At 62.2% G+C, this 17705-nt stretch overlaps 2 protein-coding genes across 5 annotated transcripts in view; both read right to left on the reverse strand.

Moving 5' to 3' along the window:
- Positions 1-17705, reverse strand: part of FADS2 (fatty acid desaturase 2) — a 228374-nt gene that overhangs the window by 192744 nt on the left and 17925 nt on the right. The gene's annotated exons all lie outside the window — the stretch shown is intronic.
- DAGLA (diacylglycerol lipase alpha) overlaps positions 1-17705 on the reverse strand; it is a 61498-nt gene that overhangs the window by 22006 nt on the left and 21787 nt on the right. For 2 of the 4 annotated variants that reach the window (XM_021082924.2, XM_085010914.1), the window contains exons 2-4: positions 2714-2852; positions 2095-2306; positions 675-776 (exon numbers count right to left, since the gene is read on the reverse strand). In XM_021082924.2, coding sequence (XP_020938583.2) covers positions 675-776; positions 2095-2306; positions 2714-2808 — 409 coding nt within the window. In that variant the 5' untranslated portion in view covers positions 2809-2852. Of the gene's footprint in view, positions 1-674; positions 777-2094; positions 2307-2713; positions 2853-3918; positions 3989-4011; positions 4234-17705 lie in introns of those variants that run through there. The other 2 variants (XM_085010912.1, XM_085010913.1) reach the window with 2 other exon arrangements.

Genomic DNA, 17705 nt, shown 5'->3' on the forward strand with positions numbered 1-17705 from the left:
GCCTCTGCGCCTCCTGTGGCCCCGAGACCAGGGTCCCTGAGGGAAGACGGCGGGTGCGGGCTGAAGGCTGCAGCCTCCCCAGCAGCCTGCCAGCGGCCGCTCGTGGTGCCTGAGCTTGCTCTCCTCTACCCTCACCCCAACCCTGCAGCAGGGCTGCCCTCTGTACCCCCGAACCCTGTACCAGGGCTGCTGCCCTCTGTACCCTGACCCCAACCCTGAACCAGGGCTGCCCTCTGTACCCCTGAACCCTGCACCAGGGCTGCCCTCTATACCCTGACCCCAACCCTGCACCGGGGCTGCCCTCTGTACCCTGACCCCAACCCTGCACCGGGGCTGCCCTCTGTACCCTGACCCCAACCCTGCACCGGGGCTGCCCTCTGTACCCTGACCCCAACCCTGCACCGGGGCTGCCCTCTGTACCCTGACCCCAACCCTGCACCGGGGCTGCCCTCTGTACTCAGACCCCAACCCTGCACCGGGGCTTCCCTCTGTACCCTGACCCCAACCCTGCACCGGGGCTGCCCTCTGTATACCCCAACCCTGCATCGGGGCTGCCCTCTATACCTTGACCCCGACCCTCCACTGGGGCTGCCCTCTGTACCCTGACCCCAACCCTGCACCGGGGCTGCCCTCTGTACCCGGACCCCGACCCTGCACCGGGGCTGCCCACGTACCGAGAGTGACGTTCTTGGCAGTGAGGTCGTTGCAGGAGGTGTAGTACTGAGTGAGCCAGACGATGCCCACTATGGCGTAGATGAACTCGATCACCAGGATGGCTGCGGGGACAGCAGGGCCCGACTGAAGGACAGGGAGGCCCTGGAACCTGGGCCCAGCTCCTCCTGCCATAGGGCACCCAGCCAGCTGGGAGCAGGGGCGCCGGCCCTCCCGCCGCCCCTCCACACAAGCCTCGTGGCACTGGGAGCCCCAGGGAGCATATGGCCATTCTACCACCTGCTCTAGCTCATGGTCCTCAGGCCCCGATGCCCGCCCCTCCCGCCCCCACCCCCACCCCAGAAGGTGACTGCGAAGGCGGGTGACGAAGAGGCATTTCTCTGTCCCTTCAGCATCAGAATTAGATCCACGAGTTCGGGGATAAGATGTTTCTGAGGCAAGCTACTAATCGCTCCGAGCCTCTGTTTCCTCATCTGCAAAATGGGGGTGCAAGGGCCGGAGTGCAGGGCCGTGAGAACCAGGTGACAGTCTTCATTTCGTGGAAACTGCTATTTCTAGGAGGAGGAAGGCCCCCTGCTCAGCCCAGACACCGGGCCCAGGGCTGAGACGGGGATGAGGGAGGCAGGGGGGGAGAATCAACAGCCCCCACCCCCCCGGGGGGGGGCAGCATGAGACATCTGGATCCACAGGCAGCCCAGGGTAGCAGCTAAGAGTCCAGGCTTTGGAGCCAGACAACCTGGGTTCAACTCTCAGCCCTGACACTGGTGCACTTACTGCTGTGTGACCGGAAAGGAGCTAATTAACCTCCCTGAGCCCAGACACCTCATCTGCAGAACAAGACCAGCACTGGCTCCTCCCTGAGTTAACACGGGAAAGGAGCTTAACGCGGGAGAGAATTCACCAGCGGTGACTGGGAGGAGGGGCTGGAACCCAGGAAGAGCACCCAAGCGGACCCTGGGGGGCTTCCCCAGGACGGTAGGGGACCACTTGGGAAAGGACTGCAAAGCAGCTGATGGGACGTGCACAGCCCAGAGCAGGGCTTGGCCAGGTCTCTCTGCAAAGGGCCAGAGAGTAAACAGATGAGACGTCGTGGGTCACACTCTCTGTCACAACCATGCAGCTCGGCCGGGGCCATGCAAAAGCCGCCGGAGACAGCAAGTACGTAAGTGAATGCCTGGGTTCCAATAAAACTTTATTTTCAAAAACAGATGGAGGGCTGGACTTGGCCCTCAGGCCTCAGCCTGCCCACCCCCCCGCCCGGGGCCAGAGGTGAGCCCAGTAAGTCTGCCTGTTCGCCGCTGGACCCCGGTGCTGGCACAGGGCCGGGCCCTTGGCATGTGGCTGAATGAATGCTGGGCCCCAGGACGGGGGTGGGGTGGGAGTGGGCCGGAGCAGCCCCCACCCACGGCGGGTGGCCCTTACCCAGGCGCACGTAGAGCACGTACTGCATGGATTCGCGGGGCTCAGTGTAGAGGATGCCACCGCGCATGCTCAGCCAGATGATGGCCATCTCGGCGATCATGCAGCTCAGCAAAATGCCCAGGTAGCCGCGGCCGTGGTCCACCAGGTTCAGGGAGCAGGCCTCGTTCGGGTTGTAGACCAGGCCGAAGAGCACCACGGACAGGATCACAAACCTGGGGGGACGCACATGTCAGGGGGGCCGGGCAGCCTGCGTGCCCCCCTCCCCCGCCGCGCGGCCGCCCCCTGGCAGGTGGCTCCACCCAGCCTGGACTCCGGCCGGATGGATGACGTTTCGGCTCTGGGTTCAGAACTGCGGTCCTCCAGCAGGGAGTCCCTCTAGGCCACGGGCAGCCAGGGGCAGAGACGCGGGGGCAGGGTGCTCAGCCACCAGCCGTGGGTGGGCAGACGGCAGTTCAGCCCAGTGCTGGGGTCAGGTCCCCCGATGGCCAGGCGGGGTCTCTGGGTCCTACCCGGGTATCGCCCTAAGGGGCGGATGTCTCTCGACACCAGCTCCTGGGAGCTGGGAACACAACAGGGTCAGGACAAGTGGCCAGGGCCCTCCTTCCAGGCCGAGACTCACCAGGTGGTGTGCAGGAGGAAGAGGAAGATGGCCGGCAGGACGAGGTCATCGCTGCCCACAGACCAGCGCCGCCGGAACACCACGATCCCGGGCATGGCTGGCAGCTCTGTGGAGGCTCAGCGGGCCTGGCGCTCACCTCCTGAAACACAGCAGAGGACCCTGAGGCTGCCCAGGCCGCTGTGGCACCCAGGGCCACCACAGTCCTGGCGAGGTATGCCCAGCAGCATGCCCTGAGGCCCAGGGGCTTCCAGGCCCACCCCTGGGCAGGACCACTTCCGGTTGTAGCCCCCCCCCCCCCCACCAGAGCCAGCATTTAAAAGTGCAGCAGCAAGACAGTGGCTTCAGCCTTAGCCCAGAGGACTTTCCTGTCCCCAAGGCTGGCACAGAGCCCTTGGGATGATCAGCTCTGCCTGTGGTCACCCCAACAGGAAGAGCTCAGCTCCATTCAGGACCTGGGTGCACCCCTGCCTCCCCCTCCAAGGGATCAGGGGAGACCCCTGCCCAGGGCATGCTGTTCTTGGGGTGGGGGGCTTCCTGGACCAAGCCCGAGCCTGTGCCCTCGCATGAGCTGAGCTGGCCAGGGAGAGTCAAAGGCCTCGGGGCAGGTGAGGGAGAGGGCATGCGTGGGTTTGGCACATATGGAGGATGGGAGCCCAGTGCATAGTAGGTGCGCAGTAAATACTTGGTAAATGAGGCCTTCCATTTCTTGCTTTGCTGGAAGGCTGAGCGCAGGCTCTATGACTTGATTTTGCCCCCGTCAGACAGAATTCCCAACCACAGCCATGCCTCTCGGTGGGGAAGGACACGGTTGAGACTGGGGATCGGGAGCCTGGCGGGGGTGCCCGGCCCCGCTGCTGCCAGGGCAGTGGGCGAGCCCTGTGGGTGTCCCACCCTCTTGGCTTCCTCGCCCACCCTGGGCCATACAGCCTTGGCGGCCCAGATCCCAACTCTCTGAAGTAGCTGAATTCAAATCAGCTGCAGGCAAGCTCAGGGAGGAGGGCCCAGGAATCCGAGTCCCCACTCCCCGGAGCCCCAGGAGCAAGGAAGGGGTGGCAAGAGCCGACTGGCTCCCCACAGGGGATACTGGCAAGGGGAATACTGGCAAGGTGCTCCAGGGTAGCCCGGCGCCGAACTGTACGGAGGAACCCCTGCTGCGGGAGGCTGGGCGCTGGTGGGCAGCTGCCCCCAGGCTGGCAGAGGCTTACATAGCACCTGGTCCAGGGGTGGGCAGCAAGTCCTCCTCTCCCCGGTGACGGCTCCAGGGAAGAAGAGTATCTGCGGAGAACGGCATCACTCACGAAGTGGCCAAGTCTCCCCCAGCTGGTGGGCACGGCCCTCAGGGTGGGCGAGGGGGTGTGGGGCCGGGGGACCGGCCAGCACGTCCAGCCCGGCCGTCTCCTTCGCCCTCTCCCTGGCGCGGCCACTTCATCCAGCTGCCAGGCTGCTCGCAGCGAGGTGGTGGCCTGGCGGGCGGGCTGGCGGGCTAGCCTGCCGGGGTCGTGCCTACTCCTCCCCCCACCCTCAGGAAGTGACATCATCCCACTCTCTCCAAGGAGGAGTCGGAGCACGGATTCTGGGAAGCGGGAGAAGGATGGAGAGCACGGAGCTGCGTGGTGGGGTGGCCGGGGGTGGGGGGGGTCTGGGACTGCAGGAGGCTGGGGCTCCAGTGGTGTGCCTGTGACAAGTGGCTGACAGCATCGGCTTCGGTTTGAAAGGATGGACGGACGGGATGGGAGGGGCTGGGACTCCGTGGGTGGTAGCGGGGCTGCAGAAGGACAGAGCTGCCAACAGCTGGCATTTCAGCCGCCAGCTCTCTGCAGCCCCTCCCGGACTCCAGGTGGCCCGCGGAGGGTGAGGGGGAGTGTGGGGCTGGGCCCGGGGCCCTCACACAAAGGAAATGGCTGAGAGGTCCTGGCAGGTGCCGTGGCTCCCCGGCTGCTCCGATCAGGCCAGGCCCCGCGGGGGAGGGGAGGGCCGTCCCCGAGGGGCTGGCGGGTGAGGGCTGCCCTGCCAGGAGCTGGAATACCTGGTTCGCAGGGATGCACCATGGCGAGCCCTTCCCAAACGCCTCCCTCACCCCCACCCTGCACCTCTAGGAGTCTAGAATGGCGAAATCACCCTTGCTCACACGTACACCTAACCACCTCACTCACGGCCCCACCCTCCCTGCTCTCTGGTGGGAGAAGTGGGGCGAGCCTGGCACCCCTGCAGAGGCGGCCGAAGATCTGTCAAGACCCTGGAGTGGTACGGCCAGTGGCAGCCTCTGGGAGCCCCCAGCCGACAGCTGTGGTCAGTGCCAGTCCCACCTAGTAGGTCACGTGGCGGGGCTCCTGTGGGCTGACCCCACCGGGTGCCCCCTCGCAGGCCTGGGAACCATGCCCTGTGCCCTCTGGGCTGCACCCGGCCTGGTCCATCACTGCAGAATCCCAGGCCCAGCGCTGCCTGGCTTCCAGTGCCGGCTCCACCGCCCCCTGACAGTGTGGCTTACTGGTTGTGCCTCAGCTTCCTCATCTGTAAAATGTCCATTATTCCCACCTGGGAGGGTCTGGTGTGGACCATATGAGCAGCCCCAGCGGTGCTGGACAGAGCCAGTGATGGCCTCAGCACAGGCGGGTGAGGCCGACGGAGAGCCTGTGTACCCAGTGGACCAGCTGCCCCTCCCCCGCCTGGACTAGTGGCTTCTCCAGCTGGTCACCACCAGGTCATGGTGTGGGGTCGGGGGGGACAGGGTCTGTGCTGCTGCTGGGGGAGGATGGGCCGCTCTATCCCATGCGGGTTCATAAATCTCAGGGCTGCTGTTTTTAAGGGCCTGAAAGGCGTCCTTTCTCTTGAGACCCCAGCCCTTTACAATGGGGGCCTGTTCCCCTGCTGGGGATGTGATTTCATCTGGCGGAAATGGCTCAGGCTGGGGGAGGGCACAGGCCACTTCCTGGTCTGGGGCTGCCACAAAGCACCTCCTCTGGCTCTCACAGCGTCCGTGCCCTTCAGTAACCTCAGTGGAGGGGCACACGGCCTCCCCTCCTTAGCCAGTCCGGGGACACTGCCAGGGGAGGTGTGGCACCCCCTCCTTTGGCTGGAGGGAATAGGGGCCCTGCTGGGTCCAGGCAGGTGTGAGTGGGGTGCCAGGACACGGCCCCACATGTGGACGGAATGACTTGGGTGGCACCACGAGGCCCCTTTCTTCCTCCACCCTCAAAGCCCCATTTCCTTGATGCGGATTCATGCCCCTGAGTTAAGTATTAACCCATTCTCTGAGTTCCTCTTTCCAAAAACGCAAAACTGTTTTCTAAAAGGCACATGGTGACCTGGACTTTAAAAACCTTCCAAGGCTCCCGGGGTCTGCAGGATAAAGTCCAAGCCTCAGGCAGCAGGAAGGGGCCTCGGCAACTGGCAGGTGGGCTGTGCAGCCGTGGGCAGGTGCCTTGCCCTCTCTGGGTCCTGAAGCAGGAAGACATTCCCGAGCCCCAGGAATCCCAGGCATGGACAGGCGCAGGGCCCCTTTCTGGCTGGGGAGGCAGTCCAGCCCCTTCTCACACTGCGTACCTTCCCTTCCCAACCCTCCAAATTTGCTGCTCCCTAAAGACACCACACTGGAATCTGAGCTTTGTTCACCCCAGTTCTTCTGCCAGGCAAAATCCTGCTCATCTTTCCAGGCCGACCAAAAGCCACCCTCTCTTCGAAACCCCTCCCCGACAGCGCCCCCCACCCATCCTCAGGCAGAACAGGCTGCCTCCTCGTGGGACCCATGGTCCCCTCGTCTCAGTGTGGCCCTCAGCACACTGTCTTAGAGTTGACTTGCTGACTCCTTGCTGCCCATCCCGGGGGCGGGGACTTGCCGCGCTGGCCTCCTCCACACATGCCCCCCACGCCCTGGAGTGTGAGCCAGCCCCTCTCCCCCAGCAGCCCTGGCCCCTCCAAACCACTGCGCCATCCCCCAAAGCAGCTGCCATTAGGCCCAGACACACGACGCCTTCCCCTCTTCGCGCAAACCCTTTGCTTTGGGGACCTGTCCCTCCCCAGCACCTCCCTGCCTGCTCCTGGAGGACCATCCTCTCCCCTGGCTGTCTGAACTCTGTTGGCTTCAGTTCCTGAGCTGCAGCCAGGGACATCCCGCTGCCGCCCCACCCCCAAGAAGGCTGCGATGGCTGGGATGAGGTCAGAGGTTTGCCTGGGTCCTGGCAGAGCCCAGGGCTCTGTATGCAGGGGCCGTCATTTCAGCAGGGTTCCGGAGGGGCTCCTGGGGACTCTGTGGCAGGGTGATCTGTGACAGGTGCTGCGGTTTGGGCAGGTGTTGCTGTTGCCCGTGACTGGCTCTGATCAGAAGCCCTGACAGGGTAACCCACTCCGCCCCAGGCCTGGGGGGGGGGCTACTATTTAAAGCACCCCAGGCTGGGCTTCATTCCTTGATCCTAAGGTCCCCTTGAGCTTGGCCCTGGGCAGTGGGTCCAGCTGGTGGGGTGCTGAGAGCTCCCGGGATGGAGGACGGCATGGGCTGCCGTGGGCACAGAGGATCCCAGCTTCGGGCTGGTGGGAGATGAGGGTCACCTTGGTGCCCACAGTGGGGCCAGGGCACTGGAGATAGGCTGAACCACAGGGGACAGGATGACGTGCTGTAGGAGGCCCATCCAGCGTCACCTCCAGCCTCTAGGTCAGCCCATGAGACTTCCCACCAGGCAGAGGTGGCCTTGGGCATCTGGGCCCAAGGATGGGCTAAAAGTTGAGCCTGAGAGAGGGGGTGACAGCCAGGTCCCAGCCATGGGGATACACTGGACATCAGCTGAGCCCCTCCCGTGTTCCACGTCCTGGGCGAATCACCTGCCATCCCCTCAGCAGTGATGCAGGGCGACAGCGTCCCTCTCACTCCACACACTCCAAAATCAGGCTGTGTCTGGCTCCTGGCTGCGCACTTCCTGGCTGCGTGACCTTGGACAAGTTACTTAACCTCTCTGTGCCTCAGTTCCTTATTTCTAAAATGGGGCTAAGAACAGTAGCTACCTCAGAATTATCACCAAGATTAAATGAGTCATATGCTTAAGCCGGCACCTGTCCAGAGCAGGTGCTCAGTGAACGTGGTGGCTCTTCCACGACCATTACTGCTGAAGAACCAGGAGGCCGAGGCTCAGAGACGCTGGCCCACACCTTCTGAGGAGCAGGAGGCTGAGCAGGCAGAGACCCAGGCCCTTCCTGCTGCCAGCCAAAGCCCACAGCTCATGCAGGAAGGGCAGGGCTAGAAGGGGCCTCGGAAAAAGGTCTTCAGGCCTCCTTTCATGGATGAGGAAACTGAGGTTCAGAAAGGCCCCAGAGGCTCTCAGCTTTCCCAGTACATCCATTCCACCCGGTGCTGGACACACAGTCCCAGCGTCCCCTGAGCCGGCCCGCCCCTTCTCCTGCCTCTCAGCCCGCCCTGCTCCAACTGCCCAAGAGACACTCCCATGAGCGGTGTGTGACCCCAGGGAGCCTGGGCCACGATCCTCCCTTTCACGCTCTGGATACATAACCCTTCTGGAAGCCGGCAACATCCACGTGAGCCCCCTCGCAGGAGATCAACCCTCCAAGGCATCCATCACTGGTGCAGTTTCCAGCAGAGGCGTGGGTGACTAGCTTGCCACCTCCCGGCGGGTGGGGTCCCCAGTGCTCTGCGGCTCGGCTCGTGGACAGAGGAGACCTCAGCCCCAGGCCCACCTTGCCAGGACCCTGTCCAGCCCTGCCTGCCGAGGCTGGTGACCGGGCCATGGCCAGCCACGGCTAGAGCTGCCAGACCAAGGGCAGCGTCCCCAGGCAGAAAGTCCCTTCCCTTCCAGACCTCAGCTACCTCTTCTGAAAAATGAGGAGCCTGGACTTAGGGCAGGCTGGTATTTTTGTCCTGGTTAATAGGTACTGGTGTCCACAACCAAGGCTGCATGTGCCCATGTAGGAAGCACAAATAATGAGTTAGAATATAACCTTAAAAACAAACCTCAGAACAAAAACAAAGTAAATTAAATCAGAAGGTTGGGGAAATTGCCGCACACGTGCAAGACACAAAGGCCCTCACAGGAGGGCTAGACTATCATTTGACTCCACAATTCCTGGTGGCCAGAGTAAAGAGGGAAATCAGGACGTCAATGAGGACCGCTTAGCTCTGCGAGGTGTTGTGATCCCTGGGGCTGTGAGAAGAGGGCCCATGACCCCCATTCCCATAATGGATGGGATGCCCCATGAGAAACAGCTTTGAAATGAAACGATGCTCCAAAAACAGTGAGGGAGACTGGCACCTGCTGCCTGGTAGGGCTGTCTGATACCAAGTGTTTCTATGTTGCTGCTGCAGTTTATCTAGTCTCTAGGGGGACTGACTGCAGGGACGCAGGACCCTGGGCAGCCTTCAGGCCAAGTGGTGGCCCCCAGGGCTCTGTCCCAGCTCACCAACGGGCTGTCCTCTGGCCTAAGTGGGCTGGCAGGTGGCTCCTGCCATCTTTAGCCGTGTCCAGGGCACGGGCTCCAGTGGCAGCAAATCCCGGCTCATCCACTCCTGAGCTGTGTGGCTAGAGAGCTAGGTAACCTCTCTGCTTGCCAAGGAGGAATTTTTTTTTTTTTTTTTTTTTTTGTCTTTTTAGGGCCGCACCTGAGGCATATGGAGGTTCCCAGGCTAGGGGTCCAATCGGAGCTGCAGCAACCAGCCTACACCACAGCCACAGCCATGAAGAATCTAAGCCGCATCTGCGACCTACACCCCAGCTCACGGCAACACCGGATCCTTAACCCACTGGGTGAGGCCTCATGGATGCTAGTCGGGTTCATTAACCCCTGGGCCACGACGGGAACTCCAAATGGTTCTGTTTTTTGTTTTGTTTTTTGTTGTCACTTGGGAGGCTTAAATGAGGGCGCCCCGGCAGGGGGAGGTGATGAGCATGGGGAATTAGAATCATTTCACGAAGCTGCGGGGCGCTTCCAGGGTGAGGGAGGAGAGCTCAGGCCTCCTTAAGCTGGGGACCCCGTTGTTCTGCTCCCTCTGGCGTCGGTCAGTTGCCCACCACGTCTTGGGCTTTATCTACGCATTTTGCAAACGTAACTCAGTCCTCATGGTAACTCTGTCCAGCAGGCACTGCTATTACCATATTTTACGGATGAGCTGTCGTGACTTGCTGCAGGTCACACAGCCTAGTTCCAGAGCCTGCGTCTTAACTGCTGCTTCTGAGGAGCAGCATTCAGCTAAATGCCTACCTCTGAACCCAGACGCAGGCCTCCCACATCCACCACGGAGTGAGGCGCCAAGGCCACAAAGAGCGCTCTGGGTCTTCCTCCGGCTCCAGACTCACGGTCACACCACCACGGGGACACTGCGGGCATCGGCCCCACTCTGCAGATGAGGAAAACTGAGCCTGGGGGAGTTCTGCCTGCTGCCTGAAGGTGAGTGGGCTGTGGGCCCAGAGCTAGAAACCCTTTGTGTTCTCTTTTCTTTTTAGGGCTGCACCCGCGGCATATGGAAGTTCCCAGGGTCCACTGGGAGCTACAGCTGCCAGCCTACGCCACAGCCACAGCAACAAGGGATCCGAGCCGCATCTGTGACCTACGCTGCAGCTTGCAGCAACACAGGATTCTTAACCTGCTGAGCGAGGCCAAGGATTGAATCTGCATCCCCGTGGATACGAGTCGGGTTCTTAACCCACTGAGCCACAACGGGAACTCCTCTGTGTGTCCTCTTACTCCAGCCTCATGAGGCGGTCAGGGTACCACCTCCGCTCAGATGGGGAAACGGAGGTCATGGAGGAGCATCGGCCTGCCCGAAGGTGCTCTGACAAGGACACGGCAGGGCTGGGGTTGTGGAGCAACTTCCTTGAAATGAAAAAAATCTCTCTGCCCATCAATCTGACTCCTTGTTCTCACGCGCAGACACCAGGACCCACACGTTCCTTCCTCCCGCCCCGAAGGCCCCTTCTCCCCCTGGTCTCTGAGGTGCACAAGGGGGAGTGCGGCGAGGGAGGCGACAGAGAGAGAGAGCGTGCGTGGGCTGGGGGCCACGTGCACCGCCAGCCTGTGCCCGGGTGCGCACAACCCAAGTTAGGGGCCCGAAAGCTGTTGCTTTTCACACGTCAGCTGTGCCGGAGCAGAAGGCAGCGCCGAGCCTGCCCAGGGCTGAGGCCGGATTTCGGCAAGGGATGGGTCCTCAGACGCCCAGGCCTGGGGCTGAAGCCATGTGCCTGGTGCGGCTGGGGCTGATGGGGGCCCCCGCTGCCTCTGTTCCCCCGCCCAAGTCTCCGCCTCATAGGCACCCCTGCCCAGGTGCCGAGGGACCAGGGGAGGCGCCTCCTATGCCCCTCACGACAAGCCCGTGGGTGGGTATGGCTGTTCTCATGCGCCAGATGGGGAAACTGAGGCTCCGAGGTTAAGGAACCCGCGAGCGAGGGAAGCGGGGTCTTCACCGTGTTCTCTCCACACCCACGTGCCTGCTGGCCAGAGGCCCTCCCCACAAAAGAGTGATCCAGACCAGACAAAGAGTTCAGGGAAGAGGATGAAAAGGAGTGGGGGCCGTGCCTGTGACCACGCGGGGCTGGACCTGGAAGTAGCTCCGACAATCGTTCCATCACTTGTTACTTTAAAAAAATCCTTATGCAGCATTTACTACACACCAGGCACAGTGGCAAGCGGTTCACAGCTATTACCTACTTAACTTTAATTTCAACCTTTTAGCAACCCTACGAGGTAAGTACTCTTGTTAGCCCTATTTGATGGATGAGAAAACCAGCCCAGAGAAGTTAAGTAACTTGCCCAAGGTCACTCAGCTAGTGAGCAGCCGAGCCAGGCCACGAGGCCCCAGTCTGTGCTCTCAGCCCCTCCCGATGAGCCCTCATCAGGGCTCCATTTATCTTTGGAGGCTCCAGCTCCTCGTTCTCACGCTAATTATTTTCCACTCGTCTACAACAAGCCGAAGTTGCCATCTGCCACTGGCCCTGTCACTGACACCAGCCAACTCCCCGGGAATCAATTGAGGCCTTTGGTTTCCTGCTAGTTGTTCTGGGAGGGTGGCCACTGGGGAAGGAGCGGGGAGGCAGCAGGACGCTCCGGGCAGGCGGGCCGGCGGGCCAGGCCCCCCTCCCACCCCACAGCCCTCCCCGGTCCTCTCCTCCTGGGGCTTGATGCCAGGGCTTTTACTTCCTGGGCCAGAATGGACCTGTTTCTGCTGGTGGAAGAGGTTCCCTTCTGGCCAGGCCACGCTTTGTTCTGAATTCTTCCTTGGAGACTGTTTATTTTCCTGAAACTAGGAATGACCTTTTCCCTGCACTCTCCCTGGTGCCCAGCCCAGAGAGAGGGGGGCTCTGCTGGCCTCCTGGTGGGCACTGCCCGGTGCCCGCGTCTCAGAGCCCCTGGCCGTTTCCTCCTACCTGTCTGTGGATGGATGCAGACACCCATCCCGGGGTTGCATCCACTCAGGCCAAGTCCTTTCGGTCCTGCCCTGGTCTTCCCACATCCCCACAGGCTCTAAAACATCTTCACCCCTCCCCTGCCACCCCCCCCCCACCGAAATGCAGGATGCAGAGGGTGTGGCCCACCCAATGAGCACACCACAGCCGTCCCTTCTGCCCCTGGCCACTGCCCCACACCTGCCCCCACCCTTACCAACCTACCTCCCAGGAGCCCCATCTGCCCTGGATAAGACTTCACTGGCCCTGCCTCCTTAATCCCCAGTGAGCCAGGGAGATGGGACCCACATCCCGCGGGTCAGCTGGGACCAGGGAGCGCTGGCCCAGGGCCACACCTGTGCTCCCAGGGAAGGCCCCATCTGCGTCTCTGAGTTTCCGGGCATCCCACTGTGCCCCCCTTTCTGCTCAGACGCTGGAGGCCCGGAGGGGCAGAGGCTCACTGCTCCAGCTCATCTTCAGTCCCCCCCCCTCCCCAGAGCCCCTCACCTTCCCCAGGGCCTCTGCTCTCCCTAGAGTCAGTGGCTGGGAACCCCCAGGCACCCGCCTCCTGGGCTTCCCAGAGCTTTCGAGCAGAGGCTCCCAGTCCCAGGCGGGCGGGCAGGAGGGTGCTGGCGACACCTCTGAGAGAGATTAGCACCTTCCCATGCATGAGGGGCCCTAGTGAGGAGGCTAATGAGGATGCTAAGTGACACACCAGGCCTGACACCCCCCCTCTGGGAACCTCCGCCCCCCATGCCCAGCACACCCTGTGCCCCCATGGTCCTACCGCGCCTGTCTCCTCGGGTCCACACCAGGGACACGCTCCCCAGACTCTAGGAGGCCAAGCGGCCACGGAGGATCCACGAGGGGCCACCTCCCCGGGCAGCACGGCCATCTAGGGCACAGGCCTGCACCTGGGCTATTGAGTTTCACTTCAGCCATTCCCTGGGCATCGCAGAGGCAGGCAGGGATCGAGTGACTGCGTAACACAAACTCCTTCCCAGGGGAGGCGGTCTGCAGCGCCCAGCCCCGCGGAGCACCAGGGAGGTGGCTGGTTCTGCTTCCACGGCACACGGGCCTCGGCCCAGGCCCTGCCCCTCTCCCCCTGTGCCGAGGGAGCGGATGGCAGTGCTCTCCCACGTGGGTCTCGCCAGGCAACCCCCCTCCCCAGGCTGCACAGGTCAGAGCAGCTCTTAGCTCTTTTACATGTTGGGGCTCCTTGTAACTTGGGGTGCGCTACACGGTCTCAGTGATTAAAAATGTCTGAGAGGCCCTGGACAGGATGAGCTCGCAGGTCCATTCTGGACTTGACTTTTTTGCTTTTTTAGGGCTGCACTTGCGGCACATGGAAGTTCCTGGGCTAGGGGTCCAATCGGAGCTACAGCCGCCAGCCTATGCCACAGCCGCCAGCCTATGCCACAGCCACAACAATACCAGATCCAAGCCACTTCTGCAACCTATGCTGTAGCTTGTGGCAGCACCAAACCCTTAACCCACTGAGCAAGGCCAGGGATCAAACCCACATCCTCATGGATATTAGTTGGGTTCTTAACCCACTGAGCCACAATGCAAACGCCTGGCCTTGACTTTTATAGTCCTCCTTGCTGTGCTGGGGCAGGACAGCTGAGAGAGCCTGGGGCGGGGGCGGCGGTGGGGGGGGAGGTGGTCCCATCCAGGAGCCCAAGCTAATTCAACCATGATGCGTGTCTGCCTGGCCTGAGCCACAAGCGGCCACAGAAACACTGACCCAGGGGCTGGGAGACTCCTACACGCCCCTCATTCCCTCGCACCTCTGTGGCCATGACAAAGCTGAACCGGACCCCGTGACCACAGGCCCCCAGGAAGGGTGGGGCTCTAAAAGCCCTCTGCCTTTGGACAGAGGACAGGGCTGGATCCCGTTTTTGTCCCAGTGCCTCTGTCCATTCAGACGTGCACTGAACTGTGACCTTTAAAGCACAGAGCAGGAGCCACTGCCCAGGATGAATCAACCAGCGCTTCTTCCTCCTCGGTAAAATGGGGGTGGGGGGCTGATGACAGCCCCTCCCTCGAGGGGCTACTATGAGGACAAAGTGAGTTCAAAGTTGTGAAGTGCTGAGAGCTGGGTGCACTGGCTACATGCAGGCCCTTCTGTGGCTTTAATTAAATCAACCCCCTCCTCAAAAGTGCATTACGGCTTCTAAATGCCCTTTAAGTAAGATTAAAACTCCCAACCATTAGCTACAAAGCTCTCCACCAATGCCCCCCCCCGCAACCCCGCCACTGGTGGACAAGCCCGTTTCCTGCTCCCATCTCCGTCTCCTGTTGGTCAGTGGAGCGGCCCCCTGCCTGGTGCTTCCTCCTCTTCAGACGCCACTGCCCACTCGGGGGTTCCTCCCTGGGGAAGCTCGGTCCGCGCAGTTGGCCTTAAGCCCCAGCCAGGGTTGGTCAGCAAAGTCACAGCCCCCGCTTCCTGCAGAGTCCGGCCTCACTTTCTGTTACTGGAAGCCCTGAGAAGGGGACATTGACCTCCCTCTGCTCCTCTCCCAGCCTGGGGGATGGGTCCGGAGGCTCAGGGCAACAAAGACTGGCAACGGGGGGAGCCCTGGCCTCCATCATGGGGGCAGCCCCCTCAGCTACCAGGTCAATATCAGCCTTCTGCCTCCTGGTGCCTGGACGGGGCGGAAGGGCCAGCTTTGTATCTGGGTAGGGGAAGGCTCAGGGAGAGCAGAGCCCGACCTTGGACTCTGGAGTCGCTTTCCTTCCCAGAGGACTCATCCGGAGGGCCAGCGGCCCCAGTCACATCACACTGTCACTTTTGTGGCCTCTGCTCCCTGGGCTGCTCCCTGGGTGTGGCAGGAGGTGGAGCTGGGACCGCATGCCCGGCGCAGCCCTGGTGACCATGGGCTGGACTGCTGCCTGCCCTTCCAGCCTGAGTGGCATTCCAGGACCACTTAACAAGGTCACAGCAGGGAGGTAATTGGCATTTGGCGGGGCCTCCTCCCAGGCAACGTGGGGCAGGTGCCTGCGGCCCCATTCACTGCCTGCTGCCAGGAGGGCTGAGGCAGGCCTTTCGCCGACCCCTGCCAGCCCCAGGGAGGTCAGCAAAGCTGCCCGTGACTCCAGGGGATAGACCTTTTGCTAAGAGCTGATGGCGCCACCGAGAGAGACCAGCAGGGCCTGGCGCTGAGTGCTAAAGGGATGCCCACCTGGAGCCTGGAGACAGACAGGGTCCTGGCTAGACTGGCTGAGGACAAGGCTCCTGCTAGGCAGAAAGTGGCACCTGGTCTCCTCTGGGGCTTGGGGAGGAAGGGAGCAATGTCTCTCCCCTCAGCAGGCCCAGCCCTTCACTGCTGGGGCGGGGTGGGGGGCAGTAGTGAAGGAGTCAGAGAAAGCCAGGGGACCCGAGGGGGGCGGCCTGCGTCATGGCTCCTGCTGACTGCCCCACCCTCGGTGGCCACTGGCTGCTATAAATACCACTTCTGCCTCTGGATGGTGCAGGAGGTGACCTAGAACTGTGGGCTCTGGGCCTCCTGGGTGGCCCCTCCCTGCCAGTGTCAGATGGAGCTGCCTGACCAGAATGTCCTTGCGGCCTGAGAGCCCACCTCCACTGCGAGGGGGGCCCTGGCCGGCGCTGGGAAGACCCTGACCCTGAGGGAAGCGGTGCAGCCGCCCAATCCTGAGTCTCCCATGTCCGTCCTTTCCAGCCCCTTAGCAGCGAGGGGCCAGGACGCCAGGTCCCTGGAGGACAAAGGCCTGGCTGGCTTGCAGAGGAGATGTGACACTTGGGCCTGAGAGCACCCTCCATAGCCTCCAGCTCAGGGGCAAAGGCTCCAAGGCCATTTGATCCCTGGCCCCCTCCCGGCTCCTCAATTCGTGGTACCTCGGGAACGCAGCTGGCTTCCAGTCTTGCCAGGGCCCCAGACATACTGACTGTGGCTGTCTCGTCCTCCAGGCTGAAGCAGGTGAGCGAGGGAGCCCTTCCCTCCTCAGGGGACCCCTGCAATCCCAGGCCTGGCTGACCAAGAAGCAAGGACACAAGGTGGCCCTGGCCCTGGCAACTGTGAGGACACCCACCCTCACATCTGGCCAGAGTTTGGTTCCAGACTCCCCGGCTTAAGGCAGCACCAGGACTGGAGGGGAGAGAAGGCTGGGGACAGCTCCAGGGGTGGGGAAACCCAGTAAAATTAAATGCACGCGTGCAGCCATTCTCCACCCGCCCAGCACACAAGCAGAGTGCCTACTACGTGCCAGGGGCCACAGCAGTAAATAAAGGCTCTGTGTGGGGCCAGCACTCATGGAGTCTACAGCCCAAGGAAAGAGAGAGGCTTCAAGCTGATGGTCACGTCCAACCGTGAATATTTCTACGAGTCAGAGCCTGAGCAGGGAGGTGAGGGGCAGCTGCCTTAAGAACTGGGAGCTGGAGCTGAGATCTGAGTAATGAGGCCACAAAGAGAAGGCAGCCGGGGAACACCATGGCAGAGGCCCGTGTGGGGACGGTGGAGGACGGGGCCAAGACCAGACCAGCCAGGAGGGAGGCCCAGGGTGGGGAGGCTGCTGGGGCCTTGCGAGCCAGGCCCCGGGGTCTGAGCTTCCTGCCGGAAGCAGTGAGAAATTCTGGGCCAAGACACGAGGGAGGAGACAAGTAGGGGCCAGACTGAGACTCAGTAGACCGTGGTGACCGACGGGACAGGGCGCTGTTGAGGACGCCCCAGCCCTGCGGCCGTGCAACTGGACAGGCAGAGGGGCCGGCACTGCATCAGTGGTCGAGCTCCAGGGGGCTGCAATGCTCGGGGGCGCTGCCTGCAGGGAGGGACAGGGGACTCGGCCCTGGGTCTCCTGAGCCCAGAGGAACATGTGAGAACGAAGGCCCAGGGCAGCCTGCCCCCCTCAGCAGCGACACCCACCCCCAGCGTTTCAGCTCGGCCCCGCCCTGCCCCCGAGGACTGTGGCGGACCTGGGCATCCATCTAGCAGGTGCCCACTCAAGGGTGGCCCCCGGGCTCTGCTCCCACAATGAGCCTGAGGTTGGAGGCCTTTCCCCTTGAACGTTCCACTCCTTACTCTTCCCGCCACTGGCTCTGACCACGAACACGGCCACGACGAGGGGGCCTTAACCTGGTGGAGGAGATCTTAGACCTGCTGCAAACCACGAACAGGAGGGGAGACGGGGGCTGGGAGAGAGGGTGTCTCTGTCTGCTGGTGAAGCACCCACCCCGCCACCACTGCCAGTCACTCCACAAAGCTCATCACACTTAGAACACATGCCCCTCTGGCAGCCGGCCGGCCGGCCCTCACCTCCCCCGTGGCCTGTGCTTATCACCCCCGGGACTCAGGCCCCTCTCTGTCCCTCAAACAGCCAAGTATGGCCTGTCTCCCTGCTCCCCAGCTCTGCGTGGATGGTCCCCCCACCCCCATCACTTATTTCCAAGCTCAAACATCCTTCCTGCGGCCTTCCTGCCCAACCTCAGGTAGACCCCAGGCCTCATCCTTCACGTGACTATTTTATTTTCTTCTCAGCACGTTCCTCCATCTACCCCTCTCCAGTTTATTCACCTGTTCATGTGTTTACTCTGCACACACACCCCCACGCACCCCACCAGCATGTGGCTCCCAGGTAGGGGGCCTCCTCTGTCTCCT

This window comes from Sus scrofa, chromosome 2, assembly GCF_054392235.1.
Source record: "Sus scrofa isolate SSC_HxYL_T2T_F1_AM1 chromosome 2, Sscrofa_HxYL_maternal_Yorkshire_Landrace_v2.0, whole genome shotgun sequence".
NCBI lineage: Eukaryota > Metazoa > Chordata > Mammalia > Artiodactyla > Suidae > Sus > Sus scrofa.